This window comes from Manacus candei, unplaced genomic scaffold, assembly GCF_025592945.1.
Source record: "Manacus candei isolate 608988 ecotype Guabito, Panama unplaced genomic scaffold, ASM2559294v1 h1tg000090l, whole genome shotgun sequence".
NCBI lineage: Eukaryota > Metazoa > Chordata > Aves > Passeriformes > Pipridae > Manacus > Manacus candei.
Window position 1 is genome coordinate 641,285 of NW_026138138.1, and position 15,279 is coordinate 656,563.

The following is a 15,279-nucleotide window of genomic DNA, read 5'->3' on the forward strand; positions in this document are numbered from 1 at the left end:
GGCGGGGCCTGCGCTCCGTTTCGGCTGCGCTCGGCTCCACTCGGGTTAGGATCGGCTGCGTTCGGCCTGGCTCGTCTCGGGTTCGGCTCCACTCGGCTCCGTTCCGGTCGGGTTCGGCTATACTCGGCGCCGCTCAGGTCGGCGGCACTCGGCTCGGCTCGGCTCGGCTCGGCTCCGCTCCGCTCGGCTCCGCTCGGTTCGGGTTCTGCTCCGGGTGGCTCTGCGGTCCTCGACGGTGACTTTTGTACGACTGCGTTTTTAATCATCGCTCTGAAGTGCTGCTGTGCCTTATTCTGTGTACTGTGCACCCCCAAATCTTCGTCGGGGGGCAACAGACAACCACCTGTAGTCACAGGCTTAATCAAACAAGCCCATGCCATGCTCAGAGCCCTTTTCCGCCTTTATTTCTTAGTTTCTTCCCATAATTAGTTTCTCCCCCCCGAAAGGAGAGGGAAAGGCGTTTCCGGAAGGCGTATCTGATCACAGAACCACCCCCAGCCCCGCTGGTCTCCCATGAAACCCACGCCGGCCTTACCGTCCGGTGCCTTGCCCGGCCCAGCCTCACCCCCCTACTCCGAACCGGCTGTGCCCTGCTACCATCTCTGGGAGAAAAGAGCTGTGGAAGGGGAGATCAGGAGTGTAATTTGCCATGCGCTTTTTAGCCCTTTAATGGAGTTCTAACTGTAGCTGCCCTCCAGCTCTGACCCTTCCCAGCTGTGGAGCTGTTCAGTGTCAGTGCAGGTGCCCTTAGGTATCCAAGACACAGGGCTGGCAGGTATGAAATAGGACATAACCTACTACATCACATCTAAAATGACATCAGACATCAGTGTCCGGGAAACTGACTTGCTCCTTAAAACATTCCCCATTGACCCAGTGTGCTCAGGAATTAGTCCAGGATCTGCTCTGCTGATGCGCAGCCTTGATTCCCCTTTGCCCCTCCCTTGTGTAAGTTCATGTCCTTGCTTGATCTGACACTTGTTCTACAGAACAAGTCATCTGAAAAAGTTCTAAGCTCTAAAATAAGCTTTACAGACTCAGACAACCTGAAAAAGGAAATGTTGTACTTATTACAAAAGGCTTTCAAAAATGCAACAAAAGTTGTTAATTATGAAGCACAAGATTCTAGTACACAATTTTAAAATTAGTCCTTGAATAGATATTTGATAATCAATATTTTGCATTAATATAGTGCTTATTGCTCCAAAACTCAACTAACATTTGTTAATGAACTAAGCTATACAGCACCTACAGGAATCACGTACCTCCTATGCATATTATGAAATAGTTTGTAAATAGTTATATTATTAAATATATTTGATGGTCATGATAACTTTATTTTATTAACTGTGCAAATATTATTGCATTCATTTTATTCAAGGAAAATGAAGTCAGAGGAAACTGAAAGAGGCAGACCCTCCTGGCGAAGTAGCAGAGGGATGCAAAGTGAGTCTGTGTGCTAACTGGGTGGAGAAGTTACTCATGTGCCAGGCAGGCACACGTTGTGTGAAAACAGGAGCTGCAGAGACCCTCTGAGGATTCTTGATGTGCTGCTGAGGTGCCATGCTGGTGGTGAAGATTTAAAAATGCTGACATCTGATACAAGACCTCGTCCAGATTCTATGACTGTGAAATGTACAAATACCTAAATCTGGTACCAAGGTAACTTGGAAGAACAGTTCTTACGTCTGATTTTCCACATCTACAAATATGAAAAACAAGCTGCTTCAAATACTATCTTGATTTCTTTATTTGCCAAAATTCTGTTAGTATCTTCAGCTTGTCTTTATTTGACTGCATAATTTTCCAAGTCTACTATATGTCTCCATGTATTCTCTAAATATTTTTTCCCCAAAATACAGTTATTCGGGCCCTCGTCTATACCTGCACTGAGACACAGAGCCACCAGACACCAGAGACAGTACTAGAAGCACCACAGGGAATTCTGAAATTACTATCTGTAGTTTTAATCCACGAATTTATAGCTTGTGTCAGTGGTAGCTGGGATAATTAGAAGATAATCTGCATTTCCTTTAACAAGACAAAAATACCACCCACACTACAATTAACAATAGCCCAGGCAGTTCTTAAGAAATCCATGCTGAGTGCAGCTGCCTTCACAAATTGACACTTAATGATGAAATCCTGTATTACAGCAAAGTGATTGAGAAGTTTACATAGAACTAGGCACATTTCACATATCTCTTGCCAGTATCCTGGATCCTTTCAGTGTCCAGTATTAGACTGGATCCAGAGAAGATCCGAAGGTGCCATCACTCATGCGCATCTTGTGGATGACCAAGGGGTGTACAGCCGTACCCCAAGTGCTGATCCCACCCGGCCGCTGGTTACCTACAGTCAGGACAGGCTGTTGTACAGTCCTGGAGAAGTGGCAGGAATTTCCTTTCAGACAGAATTCCACCAATTATATCTTGTACCATTCTGTCAACAATAAACCTGGGCCATTCGTTATACTGTTTTTGTAGACAGTTCTGCATTTTTAAACTTGCTTTTTGGTATGGTTTCCACACTGTATCCATTATTTTACTTGACAATTAAGAGTGCCCAGAATGCGGGTTTTAGTGCTATCTGTGATATCTTCAAGAGACCGGACACTATATTTATACCTACCCACTGTCAAAGATTACTTTCTATCACATTTCCACTGTTTTAAGCAACATAACTGTTCCACATCTAAAAGAAAAACCCTAATTGCCAATTGCCATGAAAACACAACACTACAATAACAAATCACAAAGCACTTGAAAACCCTAATTGCCAATTGCCATGACAACAGCAGGCTAAAATTGCCAATCACAACACCCAATTAGCATTAGCGTTAGGGGTTAGGGTTAGTGGTTGGGGTTAGGGTTAGGAGTTGGGGTTAGGGATTAGGGGTTAGGGTTTGGGTTAGTGTTTAGAGTTTAGGGTTTGGGTCAGTGTTTAGAGTTTAGGGTTTGGGTCAGGGTCAGGGTTAGGGTTTGGGTTAGGGTTTGGGTTAGGGTTTAGGGTTTGGGTTAAGGTTAGGGGTTAGGGTTAGGGGTAGGGTTAGGGTTTAGGGTTCGAGTTTAGGGTTCGGGTTCAGGTTGAGGTTTAGGGTTCGGGGTTAGGGTTTATGGTTAACGGTAAAGTTACAGTTTAAAGTTACGGTTTTGGTTTAGCGTTAGGGTTTATGGTTATAATTAGAGCACGCTCTGCAAACACCTGTACTGGGAATGCTCCAAAGGGGCTGGGGATGACAGCACCAAGTGGTGGGTCAGGAGAGCCATTTGTATCCATTTCTTGCACAGACCTGAGCGAGTCCAACTCCTGCTCCTGCAAGCACCCTTGTGTTGTTTACGTAGTTGAGGGTGGGTTTTTAGGTAGATTGGCTGAAGTGGGGAAGAGCAAGGGAAGACTTTTCAGGTGGAGAACCGGTCCAGTGGAGGGGAACATAACGAGAACTTCTCCAAACCATGAGAGAACAACATGGGCATGTGCTGTTTCTAGACTAGAACTGGGCACATGGCAAAGTTTAATCTTAAAAATGTTTTTATGGTTTTTTTGTCTCTGGCAGTGCAATTTCCTTCTCGCAACAGCTTCTCTTGGCTCATTGTTTGCTAAACCTACAGAGAGGTAATTTCTGGGTATCTGGGGAGACTCTTGAATGTTGGGAGGCTGCTGGTTTTGTTGTTTTGGTCTTTTGCATTGTTCTCTCCATCCGACCTCCCCCACTGCAAGGTCATGGTGAGTCTCATGGTAGAGTAACAATCCCGCTGGTGGTCAAACTTCTGGTAAAGCTCTTTGTGTACTAGAGATATTGCAGCTCCTTCTTACAGGCATGATTATTCCACACCACCTTTCCTTGCTTGTAAGGTACTGAACCAAATACCCACACAGAATTTGAATTAGTGCCCCTCCTTGTGTGTTCTCTTTTGTACTTTGATGCCTTCTCTCTGGGTGGATTATTTTAACCCCAGATTGTTTGCGGGAAAAGAATTGGAACTGCATAGCTATTTAAGAGAGGAGAATAAAACTACTTATGACTAAATGAAGATCTTGTACCTTTGTAAATCTTGAAGAAGTCTATTGCTGTGTAACGGCTGAATCTGTTAACTTATTAAACCATATGGAAATCAAAACCTGGCCCTGAGTCTGACTTCATACCTGGCAGAGTGCTGTGAGTTGCCCTCCAACCTGTCGCTGTCTCCTCTAAATTCTCCCACTCAAATGATGGCGAACTGTATATACCCCTGCGAGGGTCCCCCCTCACGAGTCCCCTTTGCCCCTTGCATGCCCTGCTCTCATCTCTTGACTCACCTTTTTTCCCCTCTTCCTCTCTATTCTCCCCCTCCGTTCCCTTTTCTCTCCCCTTTCCCCCCCTTCCCCTTTCCAGCCCTTTGTCTGCCCTTTCCCTGGTTTCTCTCCCCTTCTGCTCTTATCCCTTCCCCGTTCCCTCCCTTGTGCTCTCGACACTCTCCACACCTTCTCCCCTCTCCCCTCTTTTTTCCACCCCTTTTCTCCTCTCCTCTTCTTGTCTCCTCTTCTCCCTCTGTCTTGTGACCCCGATCTTGTACCCACCCTCCCTCTCTTCTTTTCCACCTTTGGGGGTGAGTAAAAAGGGGGATGTAGGGGAGTCTGGGGGGGTGATGAGGTCATTAGAGGGATCCCAATGCCTCTGGGAGAGTGAGGATGCGGTGGAGGAGCAGGTGAGTGGGGGATGAGGAGGGTTGTGTGGGGGTCCTCCCAAAAAAGGGAGATTACAGCACCAAAGGGCCTGAAAATTTATGGGAGGTGGATGTGTGTTAAATGTACTAAAAACTGTAACATTTCTCTTTTTCATAGAATCATAGAACCAGCAAAGTCGGAAAAGACCTCTGAGATCATCAAGTCCAACCCTTGATCTAACACCACTGCAGTTACTAGACCATGGCACTAAGTGCCACATCCAGTCTCATCTTAAAAACTTCCAGGGACGGAGAATCCACCACTTCCCTGGGCAGCCCATTTCAATGCCAGATTACCCTCTCTGTAAAGAATTTCTTCCTATATCTAACCTAAACCTCCCCTGGCAGAGCTTAAGATGATGCCCTCTTGTCTTACCGATAGGTGCCTGGGAGAAGAGACCAACCCCCACCTGGCTACAATCTCCTTACAAGGAGTTGCAGAGGGTGATGAGTTCTCCCCTGAGCCTCCTCTTTTCCAGGCTAAACAACCCCAGATCCCTCAACCTCTCCTCGTAGGACTTGTGTTCAAGCCCCTTCACCAGCCTTGTTGCTCTTCTGCTATATATTGAAAAATAATATTAATTTACATATAAATTGATTTCAAAATAAAGCCCTGTATATATTCTATTATATGCAGGATCCTAGAATATAAGAAATTCTAAATATAGACATATAGGGCTTGAAAATACAAATATAACTTTTGTATATCTAAATTAAACCACAGAGGGCTCAAAAATGTGACAAAATGTGACCGCTCTGGTGGCAACAGAAAGGGCTCTCTGTGTGTTGGGAGGTTTTTCCGGTCCCCTCTCGCTGCCCCCCCCGCTGGGGCGGGAACCGCTGCTGCCGCCTGGCGGCGAACTCGGGTAGTGCGTGTGCGCGGTGACTCGCGGGTGACACCTGGTGACTGAAAGCGGTACTGCAAAGAAGGGCGCGCACGCGCAGGTGCTCCACTGAAGCGGAACGATGGCCTTCACACCATCCCTGCGACCCGTCCGGGCCAGGCTGCTGCCCGTCGGCCCCTGATCGCAGGTGGATATGGAAGTGATGGTGTTTAGGGAATGCCGATTGTTTTTCCCTGACTTTGGCAACCCGGTCATTGAAAAGAGAAAATAACAAGTCCATGGAAATCCCCCGCAGTTGGGATCTTGTGGTGCCTGGGATTAAATCTTGGCTTAATAATGTTGAAACTGTGGGCGACGGGAGGGGCGGTGGCCGAGCAGGGCCAGCGGCGGGGCCGGACGGGGCCGGCCCGGGGGTCCCTTCCCCGCGGGGTCGCAGCCGCGGGACCCGCCCCCGCCCCGCCCGGCCCCGCCCGTCCTTGGGGGCTGCGGCCGCTCCCGGCGCTGCCGAGGCTGCCGGGGAGGGACCGGCCTGTGCTGGGGGCACGGGGTTCGTTCCTTGTGTTCGAGGGCGGCAGCGGGAGCGGCGCTGCGGGGCGGGACGGGCGGGAGGGGCCGGGTGAGGGCGGGGAAGCCGCGGCGGGGCCCGGGGGCTGCAGCTCTCGGGGCCTGGCGGCGGACGGGGTCTGCCTGGGCTTAGCGGGAGGAGCTGGGAGTTGGCATGGTGCGATTTTTTTTTTTTCTTTTTTTTTTTTTCCTGTTTTTCTGGTTTCCTTTTCGACCACTGCGGTGCTGGGCAGAAAAGGGAGTGGCTTCCCGACTCGCTTTGCAGACATTTGCTACCTTCAGAGGGGGCACAAAACCCCGCGGAGCTGAGCAAGGGGTGCGGGGAGTGCAGGGGGCTGGGGCGGGGCTGTGTCCAGGGGAGGGTGTGCGCAGTGCCCCAAAACCGCACCCAAAACCAGCCCAAAAGAACCCCAGAGCCCAGAGCGAAGCGCCGCGGGCTCGCGCCGGCACCAGAATGTCCTGGTGTCTGTGCTTTTGCCATATTTTTCCCCATGCTTATCTTGTAGTGAGTCACTTTGACTGGGACAAGCCCCCTTTGAGCCTTACTTGGTGCTGTGTATGATTTTGTCAGCACTGGAGGAAGGGCACAACTTGCCATAATATTGGCCTGTTTCCTCCTTTTTTTTTTTTTTTTTTTTTTTTTTTTTTTTTTTTTTTTTTTTTTTTTTTTTTTTTTTTAAGTTTCTTAGTTGTTTTAGGATCCTTAAGCTCTTGACGTGCTTTTTTTACTTCTTCATCCCACAGAATTGCCACGAGAGGAAATACTTCAGAGGGGCTTCCCTCCAGATAAGCCCTGAATATGCCAGGAGGTTTCAGCCGGGAGGAAAGGAGCTGTGGAAGAAAAGCAGCCTAAAAATAGCCAGTGGGGATCATCAGGTTTTCCAGCCAAGAAGAACAAGGAGAGAGATGAGGGAATCGGGTTCCAATTCCTAATGATTTGGTGGGTGCAGGAATGATTTCTGTGTGTTTTCCAGTCCCTTTGGATTCCTGGGATGATTTTAAAATGATGGCTTTAGCAATCAACTAAATCGCAGATGTTGTTTATGAGAGGAAATGATGCCAAATAAATGCAGAGTTTTGGGTCAGTTTTGGGGATGATTTGGGTCAGTTTTTGGGGTCAGTTTGGGGTCATTTTTTGGGGTGATCTGGGTCAGTTTTGGGTCAGCTTTTGGGATGATTTGGGTCAGTTTTTGGGGGTCAGTTTTGGGTCAGCTTTTGGGGTGATTTGGGTCGGTTTTGGGTCAATTTTTGGGGAGCACTGGGTGTTACTGGGGGTTGTTGAGGAGCACTGGGTGTTACTGGGGGTTGTTGGGGAGCTCTGGGTGTTCCTAAGGAGCACTGGGAGAGAAAATGAAAAATAAAGAGAATAAAAAATAACCGAAATAAAAAAGGAAATATAAAATACAAAAGAAAATAATAAAAAAAAAAAGGCAAAAAAACTAAAAAGGAAATAAAATGAAAATGACATAAAAGAGAAAAAAAAAAAAAGAAACCCCTTCTTGGGCACCCCATTTTCTCTCCTCTCCCCCCCCCCCGAACCGTAAATTGCGGGGTCATCACCCCTAAAATGCGAGAAGGGGACCCCAAAATGTGGGTGGGGGAACCCCAGGGAGCCGAAAAAGTGAAGGGGGAGCCGCAGTAAGAAAGCGAAGCCGGGCGACCGGGTGCGGGGAAGCCAAGGTAGGGACGCCGGCGCATGCGCAGTCGTTGACAAGACGCCGACGATCACGTGGTAAGTAAGGGCAGGCAGGAGAGGGACCGGCGACGCATGCGCAGTGGCTCTCGTGCCGGTGCAGCGCTCCCTACTCGAGTTAAGGGCCGGTTCCGGCGGCAGGGCGGGATTCACGGTCTCCCGTCTCTCCCGGGGTGTGTGTGGGGGGAATAACGTGAAGATTTCTTGGAGTGAAAGCGCAGAAATTAGCGAGGAGGGACGCTAATTTGGGTAAACTGGGTCACCGGAAGTAGAGAGCGACGGGAAGTCCTCCAAGCCCCGGCCCGGAAGTCCGCCAAGCCCACAGTAAAGATGGCGCCGCCAGGACCGTAACGACCACACTAAAGATGGCGTCCCCGGTCCGGAAGTTCGCCCCGACGCCACACTCATGATGGCGCCGCCAGAACCGGAACTTAGCCCAGGCCACACTAAAGATGGCGGCGAGAGGCCCCCTCGCCTCAGAGAGGCGTTTATCCTGTTGCCTGTCCTCCGCCGCCACCGGGACCCCCGCCCCGCGCCCGCAGCGCCGTCTCGCCGCGCCGCTTCCCGCTGTGGGGACAGGGCGGGGCGCTCGGCGGCGCCGGGCGCGGGCGGCAGGTTCGTGGGCGGCGGCAGGCACTGGCGCGGGCAGTCCCCGTCTCAGGACCCCACGCGCCCACGCCACGCCGCGCCGCGCCGCCCGCTCGCCCCGCTCCGCTCCGCTCCGCTCCCGCCCCCGCTCCCGCTCCCGCTCCCGCTCCCGCCGTGCCCTGGAGATGCTATCGGGGCTGCGCCGCCGCCTTCCCCCCCCCGGAAGCGACCCACGGCGGCAGATCCGACGGAGATCGGCCCCGGGGTAAGCTGGGCGCGTCGGAGGGGGGTGGCGCGGCCGCTCTTCTGCCTCTCCCGCGGCCATCGGGGACTGCAGGCCGGGGAAGCGACAGGCAAGTTGCTCGCCTCTGCGGAGAAACTTGCACCTGCGTGCCGCCGCAGGGGAGGGTTCGGATGTGCCCTGGCATTGCACACGCACCACACCCCCCCGCGGGGAGGGTCTGCGCTGCCTCGCGGACCCTGTCTGCGCTGCCGGGAGAGAGAAATCCTTTGGGAAGCTGGGCTGGAAACAGCAACTCTGTGAATTGCTCAGCTTTTCCTAGGCAAGGGCAGGTTTTAGGGAAGAAAGGCCCGTACGCGCGAAAGGCGCCGCGGGTCTCGCCAAGGGGGGGGGGCGCGCGGCTGCAGCGCCGCGCGCGGCTGCAGTGCCGCTCCCGGCCGTGTCCGCCAGGCGGCGACTGTGAGGCAGGGCCCGGCGCTCGGCGGCGCTCTTGCAAGCGACGCCCCTGGCAAAGCGGCGCTGCTTGGGCACTGCCGGCCTTCCCCCGGAGTGCCCGGGCTGGCCCAGCACCTGGCCAAACCTCTTAGGGAAGAGGCAAGGAACAACTGCGCTTCTTCTGCCCTTTCTTTAGCCCGGGACTGGAACACAGACAAAATCAAGGGGCTCTTTGACCTGTGCAGGCTCCGAGCATTTTTCAGCCTTCCTTAGCAGGGCATTCTCACCCTCCGAAAAGCTGAAAGGCTTTAACATCTGGAGACGCGCCTGCAGCTGTGCAGATTAATGTAGTTTCTTTTAGGAAACGAAGGGGAGGTTTTCCTGTTGTGAGCCTAAATACCGAGTCTACTCTGCTTTTTCAATCAGGTGACGAAGCTTATGGAAAAAAAGACCAAAGGCCTCGAGGTGAGTACATTCTACCGAGTTCTGCTTTTCTGGCATCGGTTTGGGAAAATCACGTGAAAGTCTAAAAAGCTTCTCTCCGTGTTTTCTAGTTGTTTTTTCAGCCTTGGTGTAAGTTTCATGTAGAAAAGGGCATAGAATTATTAGAACAGACAAACTAGACTTTCTCGGGAGAGATGGAAGAAAAGTCTGCTGATTCCAGTTCTGCTTTTCTTGTCTTCCCTTCGACTGTCATTTTCTCTCCCCTGCTGTTCAAATAGGCAGCAGTTAATTGCTCTGCTGAAGAGTTTGCTGTCCTAAGTGTCTGTCAAATTGATGCCTTCAACTCAAGATAGCACCTGCTCCTTAGTTACAAAAAGTTCCTCACAGGAAATTTTCAGGCGTGCCCATAAATCTCCTCGCTGTTTGTTTGGGAGAACAGAGTTTTCTCCTCTGTTACAGAATAGTCGTGGCATTTGCTATGGAATGCTGGTGGCAATCTAGTCAGAAGAGGACCCCGTGCTTCACTAATTTTCCCTTTGTGTTGTTGGGGGTGACTTCTTCCCAGGGATGTTATTCTTGACCCCCCGGGGCAAACAGAGGTGTTCAGCTGGTCAGCGTCAGGAGCCATCCTAACTGAGGCCCTGGTAGGTCAGTGCTTTTTGTGTGACTGGACGGTGCAGCTGTCTGTGGGAATGACCTGGCTATGGCTCAGTGTAGTCCTAATTAAAGTGCCTTTTACTCCGTGTTCCCAGGCTCCCTCTTTCCCTTTGGTCGCCGTGGGTGTGCCGGATGCCTCTGGCAGGACTAACCCCGTGGCTTTTATGTCCAACGTGCTGTGCTGTGTGCCTGCAGGTAAGAAAAGCTGGGAGTGTAGTCCCTCTGCTTTGATTGCTGTGTCTTTTTGGGAGTGCTTTTGGAAGCGGCACCTGCGCAGAGCGAGGCGTTGGCCGGGCCGGCACTTGAAGCGCTCGGGGCCGCCGGGCAGGGCAGCGCCCGGCTGGTGGGTGCCCCACAGAGAGAAGAGCCCGGCCCTGGGAAGGCAGGAGCCTTGCCTCGAGCTGCTCTGGACCGCTGTGGGGATGGGTTTGAAGTTTTGGGATCGCTTGTTTCTGTCCCTACCTTCCCACTGAAAACAATAACTTAAGAAGTCCTCGTCTGGACTGGTCCAGAGAAATTGTGGAGTCTCCATCCCCGGAGATGCTTAAAACACTTTTGCTCAGGCAAAGTCGTGAGCAACCTATTCCACCTAATCCCTCTTTTTGAGCAGCAGAGATTGGACTAGATGATCTCCAGAGGTATTGTCCAACCCCCACCATTCTGTCCTTCTGTAAAGGGGCTTTGCACTGCCCGTTTGAACTGTAATCTGTTGATGACCTGTGTTGAGGTCACACTGTAGCTTGTTACACTGCAGCTTGTCACACTGAATGGCAGCCTGAATAATTTAATATTGAACTGTGATTAATCACAAGATGAAAGCTAAGATAGGCTGGTAAGAGGCAGTGTTCTTTGCTGCAGCATTTCCCACCTGAGGTAATTTTCCTTGTTCCGAAAGTGTCAAGTACAGTTGGGCAATGTACTACATAGGAAGAAGGGAAAGAATCTCAAAAACAAATAAATGAACAAAAAAAACCCTTTATATTTGCTTGTGCAAGAAGAAGATTGTTATTCCACTCAACCAGGTTTTGAGAGGACAAATTAATTGTTTCTCTGACAACACTATCCATTGGAGGCTGTTAATGATCCCATAGTCTGAAGGTTTTAGCTGATTGTTTGTCATCAGCTTTTACTAAAGAAAAAGCAAGCCTTCTCGGCTGTGTGGATATTACAGGAACGAAATGATTCCATTCATGTAGATAATGATAACAGAGCCAAAACAAAAATATTGTAACTGTCCTATGTGGAACAATATACAGAATTTCAAAAGGGATTGTAGTGGTCCCATATACAGAACTAACATACTTCCTGTTCCTTATTTGCTGATCAGGTCATATTTATCTGCCTGTCAGGACTGTTGGAGCACTGGATGGAGAGCAGGTCATATGAAGAGGATTACGGAGTAAAAGGCAGCTTGTACTGAAGTGCAGGGAAAGTATAAATATTTATATATATTGGCACAGTGCCTGGCCTTAATGCTTAAAATCTTTTGGAGAGCTGTCTGCATATTTACTGTATTAATGATCAAATGCAAGGCTGTGTTGGGAAAGGTCTTCCATTTGGAAGTCAGTAGTTGAGACTGTCTTGCCTATGAAAAAGAGGGAGAATTTTCATTAGAGGATGTAGGATTCTGGCTGGTAATAGTCTTAATTCAAGGTATTTTTAGAGAATTGATTTAATACAAGCAGAACAAATGGCCAGAAGTGTAATGAGAGACAAGTTGAAATTAGAAAGTAGATGTGCATTTTGAATGTATTGTCATAGCAACTGATTAAATTCTCCCTCTCTTGCTGTTCTGGGGACCTTTTAAATGTGCTTTGGCTAAATAAAAAGTATTAGACTATTTCAGAGCCAAAAGGTCAGTTCTTGTTGTCTCTTTTGCACTTTAATTCTAGTACACTGATACTTGCTAACCACTTACAACCCTAGATGCAGAATGAGAACTTGGGTTATTAACAATAAACAAGTAAACAGCAGAAAGACTTGACCTTTCTTTTGAATTGCCCTACAGTGTTAAAAAATACCAAACAAACCTCCTTCCCCAAAGAAACACCCCCCAAAATACCCCAACAACTCACCAAACAGAAAATCACCGACAACCAAAAAGCAGAAGTAACAAACATGAACAGCAAGTGGAGGAAGAGTTTGAAAGCGGGCTGGACAGAAGCAGAAGTGTTACTGCCCACTCTTAGGCCACTGTGCTGATTAGATGGGTATTGTTAGGTTTAGATTAGTAGTTATTTGTTGTTGAGTTTTTCGGTGGTGTTGATTTTTTTGTTGTCGTTGTGGGGGATTGTTTGTTTGTTTGTTTTTATTTTGTTTTTTTTCTGTATTAAAAATCTGGCTCAGTTACTCTCTAGTTCTGGTGTGTTTTCTTTTCCAGGTGGTTGGTGTTTCTGCAGTGTTTGGCACAGGACTGGGTGAGTTTTTTACCCAGCTTTCTAAAGCTGTAGATGAATAGGAGAGGTAAGGGGATAACTTCTGGTCCGCGACCCAGTGACCACTTCCTGAAGGTCCTGATTCATGAGTCTGCTCCTTTGATTTGAAGGAGTGTACAGTTGCCATAGCCAAGGTAGCTTAGGGTGTCCAGTATCAGCATAAAAAGCAGCAGTAAAAAGGAACTATTCAGAGATGAATTTTTGTGCTGTTCCGTGAAAAAGTAAAAGCTATCTGTGCCAGCAAGCCTGTGAAGTAATTTTTTTTTTGTAATTCCATACCAAGTTTTGAATTGTTGCTGTTTTAATGAAGTATGTTCATTGATTTTGCATCCATTGGTTTCAGAATCCAAATCTGGGGAAAAAAGTACTGTTAGTCTTTCTGAAATGTCTCTCAAACATGAAAGCCTAGAGAAAACTTTTTTTTTGAGTAAAAAGAAGCCTCCAGGATGATCCTTATGCAATACAAATCATGTGTTTTTCAGACTGAATGCACTCCCTTTGTTCACCTTTTCAGAGAGTATCGTCCAGAATACGAGCGCCTGAGAAAAACACTGGTAAGTGGTTTTAGCTGTTTTACACCTGAACAGTGTATCTTGGGACACTTTTATGCACACAATTGCCTTTATGTTGAGAGGGTCTAACATTTCATTTACTAGTCGTACTCACTGTGGGAAAACTCCTGTCCTGAAGGAGTCCACCATTTGCCTTTTTTTTCCTAGATGTGGTGGAGCATATCTTTACAAAACTAAAGATTTTGTAAAACAGATGTTGCTCACTGGTTTAGTGCTAATATTTGAGCTAATTGTGTGAAAATGATTGGGAAATAAGATTGTGTCTTCCATTTGGATGGATAGAGAGTTCTTAAAAATAAATTTCCAAAGGGATTTGTTGAGACTATCCCTGTATCTTCCTGCACCAGTGAAGAGTACTAGTTTGATTTAGTAAGAAAGACTGAATTGCTGTGCCAAAATCAGTAGCTCTGCTCACCTTGAGTTCTGGCTGTCCAAAGGACAGTTCTCTGCAGGCACAGCTACACAGAGTTTGGCTTCCCGGCACTGCTGAAAACGTCCTAGAATCCCACCTGACTGGAGGTTGCTTTCCATGCTTAGTCAGAAGTTCTGTGTAACCTTAGTTGAAATGCAAGACCTGCACAGTGACTTCTGCTCTCTGACTGGGGGACAGGCTGCTGGGTTTGGGTGAGGTTTCTCTTCTCCTGATGTTTTAAATGTTCTCAGAATCCACATGTAAATCTTTATCTACGGGAGAAAGCTCAAAATAAACAAAAGAGAGAGCAGCTGGAACACTTGTGGAAGGACATGGGCAGCGTGTGTGTGCAGGGCAGCACACTGGCAGGTACCTCCCCAGGAAGATAAAGGTTACTGCAGAAGTTTTCTGAAGAGTTTGCCTTGTGAAGTAGTACAGTGCTTCTTTGTCCTCACAGCAGAAGTGTGAAAGCAGCTCCATGTTAGAGGAGTGGGGCTTTAGTTCCTGTGGGATTGGTCACACTCAGCTCTTCTGTGTCAGTCACAGGTTTGGAAGAAACCCCGCTGTGTAGCTAAAGCAGTGGACCTACTAGAAATAATGAAATACTTTAGAAAAGGCGAAACAGTCAGATCAGAATATGAGAAAGCTCTGCTGTTGGCTGCACTGTTCCTTAGATGAGGCGAGTAGGTGCTGATGGAGTCTGTCCTGTGTCTGGGATCCACAAGCAGCTTTCTGTCCCCTTAGAGCAGGTGTTCATTGCTGGGTTTCTGTGCAGACAGAAGTTGTCAGTGCACACGCTCCCTCACCTTTAGCAAGCTGGTTTGTGTACAGCCGTTTCTGTTCCCTTCAAGGACCTGATGCTTCTGCAATGGGTCCCTCTGAGCTAATACTAACACGAGGAACTCTCAATGAAGAGCAAGAAGAGAGGGAGAGTGACGCTGATGGCATTGACCATGAAGGTAAGGGAATGAGGTCTAAAAGCTGCCTCTCAAGAAATCCCCTCTATATGTCATGACCTGGATGGACTGTAAGGAGAGCCTAGAAAACAAGCAAACATTCAGTCACCTGACGTGTCAGAATGTGTAGCAGAAGCTCAGCTGCAATGGTCAGTGCAGGGATATCACTCTGTAACCTTTGTGAAAGTTCAATTGTAAATTTGCTATTCAAGTAATTAATAGGTGTATAACACACATAAACCAGAGAACTCGTTAGGCTTGGGGCATGCAGTGACCTCTGAACCTGATTGATGCACAGATGTGTCCATCATCTTTTTGGCCTTACAGTTTCTGCCCCTGGCTCTCTTCCCTTTTCCTGTGACTGTGGTCTTGGAGCAATCTTCTAAGTTGTTACAGTGTGATTTTTCTCTTCTATAGCTCACAGACTTAATCTTCATTCTTTCCCTGTTCCACTGATGGGTAGGATCACTTATTTCCTTTGCCCTGTAATGTAGTTGAAGATGGAATAGACTTTCTATGTTGCTTTGGCTATCCTGATTCTAACTTTTTTTCAGAAACACAAGTAGAACAAGTACTGAACTTCAGCAGCAGCAGGGAATGCGCAGGAGAAGGAGGGTGGGCAGCGGGCCTGGGGCGGGCAAGGGGATGGGGGTGGGCACTTAAAAGATTTCGGCCAGGGAGCTGATCTCAGCCAGCACCCAGTCGGGGCAGTCTAAGTCCCCGTAGAAGCA

General features: G+C 48.6%; 1 protein-coding gene and 2 long non-coding RNA genes across 3 annotated transcripts; all 3 read left to right on the top strand.

Annotated features, from left to right (window-relative positions):
* Position 1: 1 nt before the first annotated feature.
* LOC127460891 (uncharacterized) lies at positions 2–4,121 on the top strand. Its single transcript, XR_007899890.1, has 2 exons — positions 2–244; positions 1,382–4,121. It is a non-coding gene; the product is annotated as an uncharacterized LOC127460891 (long non-coding RNA).
* A 2,048-nt stretch (positions 4,122–6,169) lies between these two features.
* On the top strand, positions 6,170–7,200 carry LOC127460898 (uncharacterized). The gene is made up of 2 exons (XR_007899899.1): positions 6,170–6,272; positions 6,860–7,200. It is a non-coding gene; the product is annotated as an uncharacterized LOC127460898 (long non-coding RNA).
* Positions 7,201–8,217: 1,017 nt separating this feature from the next.
* Positions 8,218–15,079, top strand: LOC127460915 (uncharacterized). Its single transcript, XM_051767982.1, has 7 exons — positions 8,218–8,661; positions 9,499–9,537; positions 10,269–10,368; positions 12,554–12,590; positions 13,123–13,162; positions 13,844–13,961; positions 14,444–15,079. The coding sequence occupies exons 1-7, from the start codon at positions 8,218–8,220 to the stop codon at positions 14,605–14,607; spliced, it is 942 nt and encodes a 313-aa protein (XP_051623942.1). The 3' UTR covers positions 14,608–15,079.
* Positions 15,080–15,279: the final 200 nt, after the last annotated feature.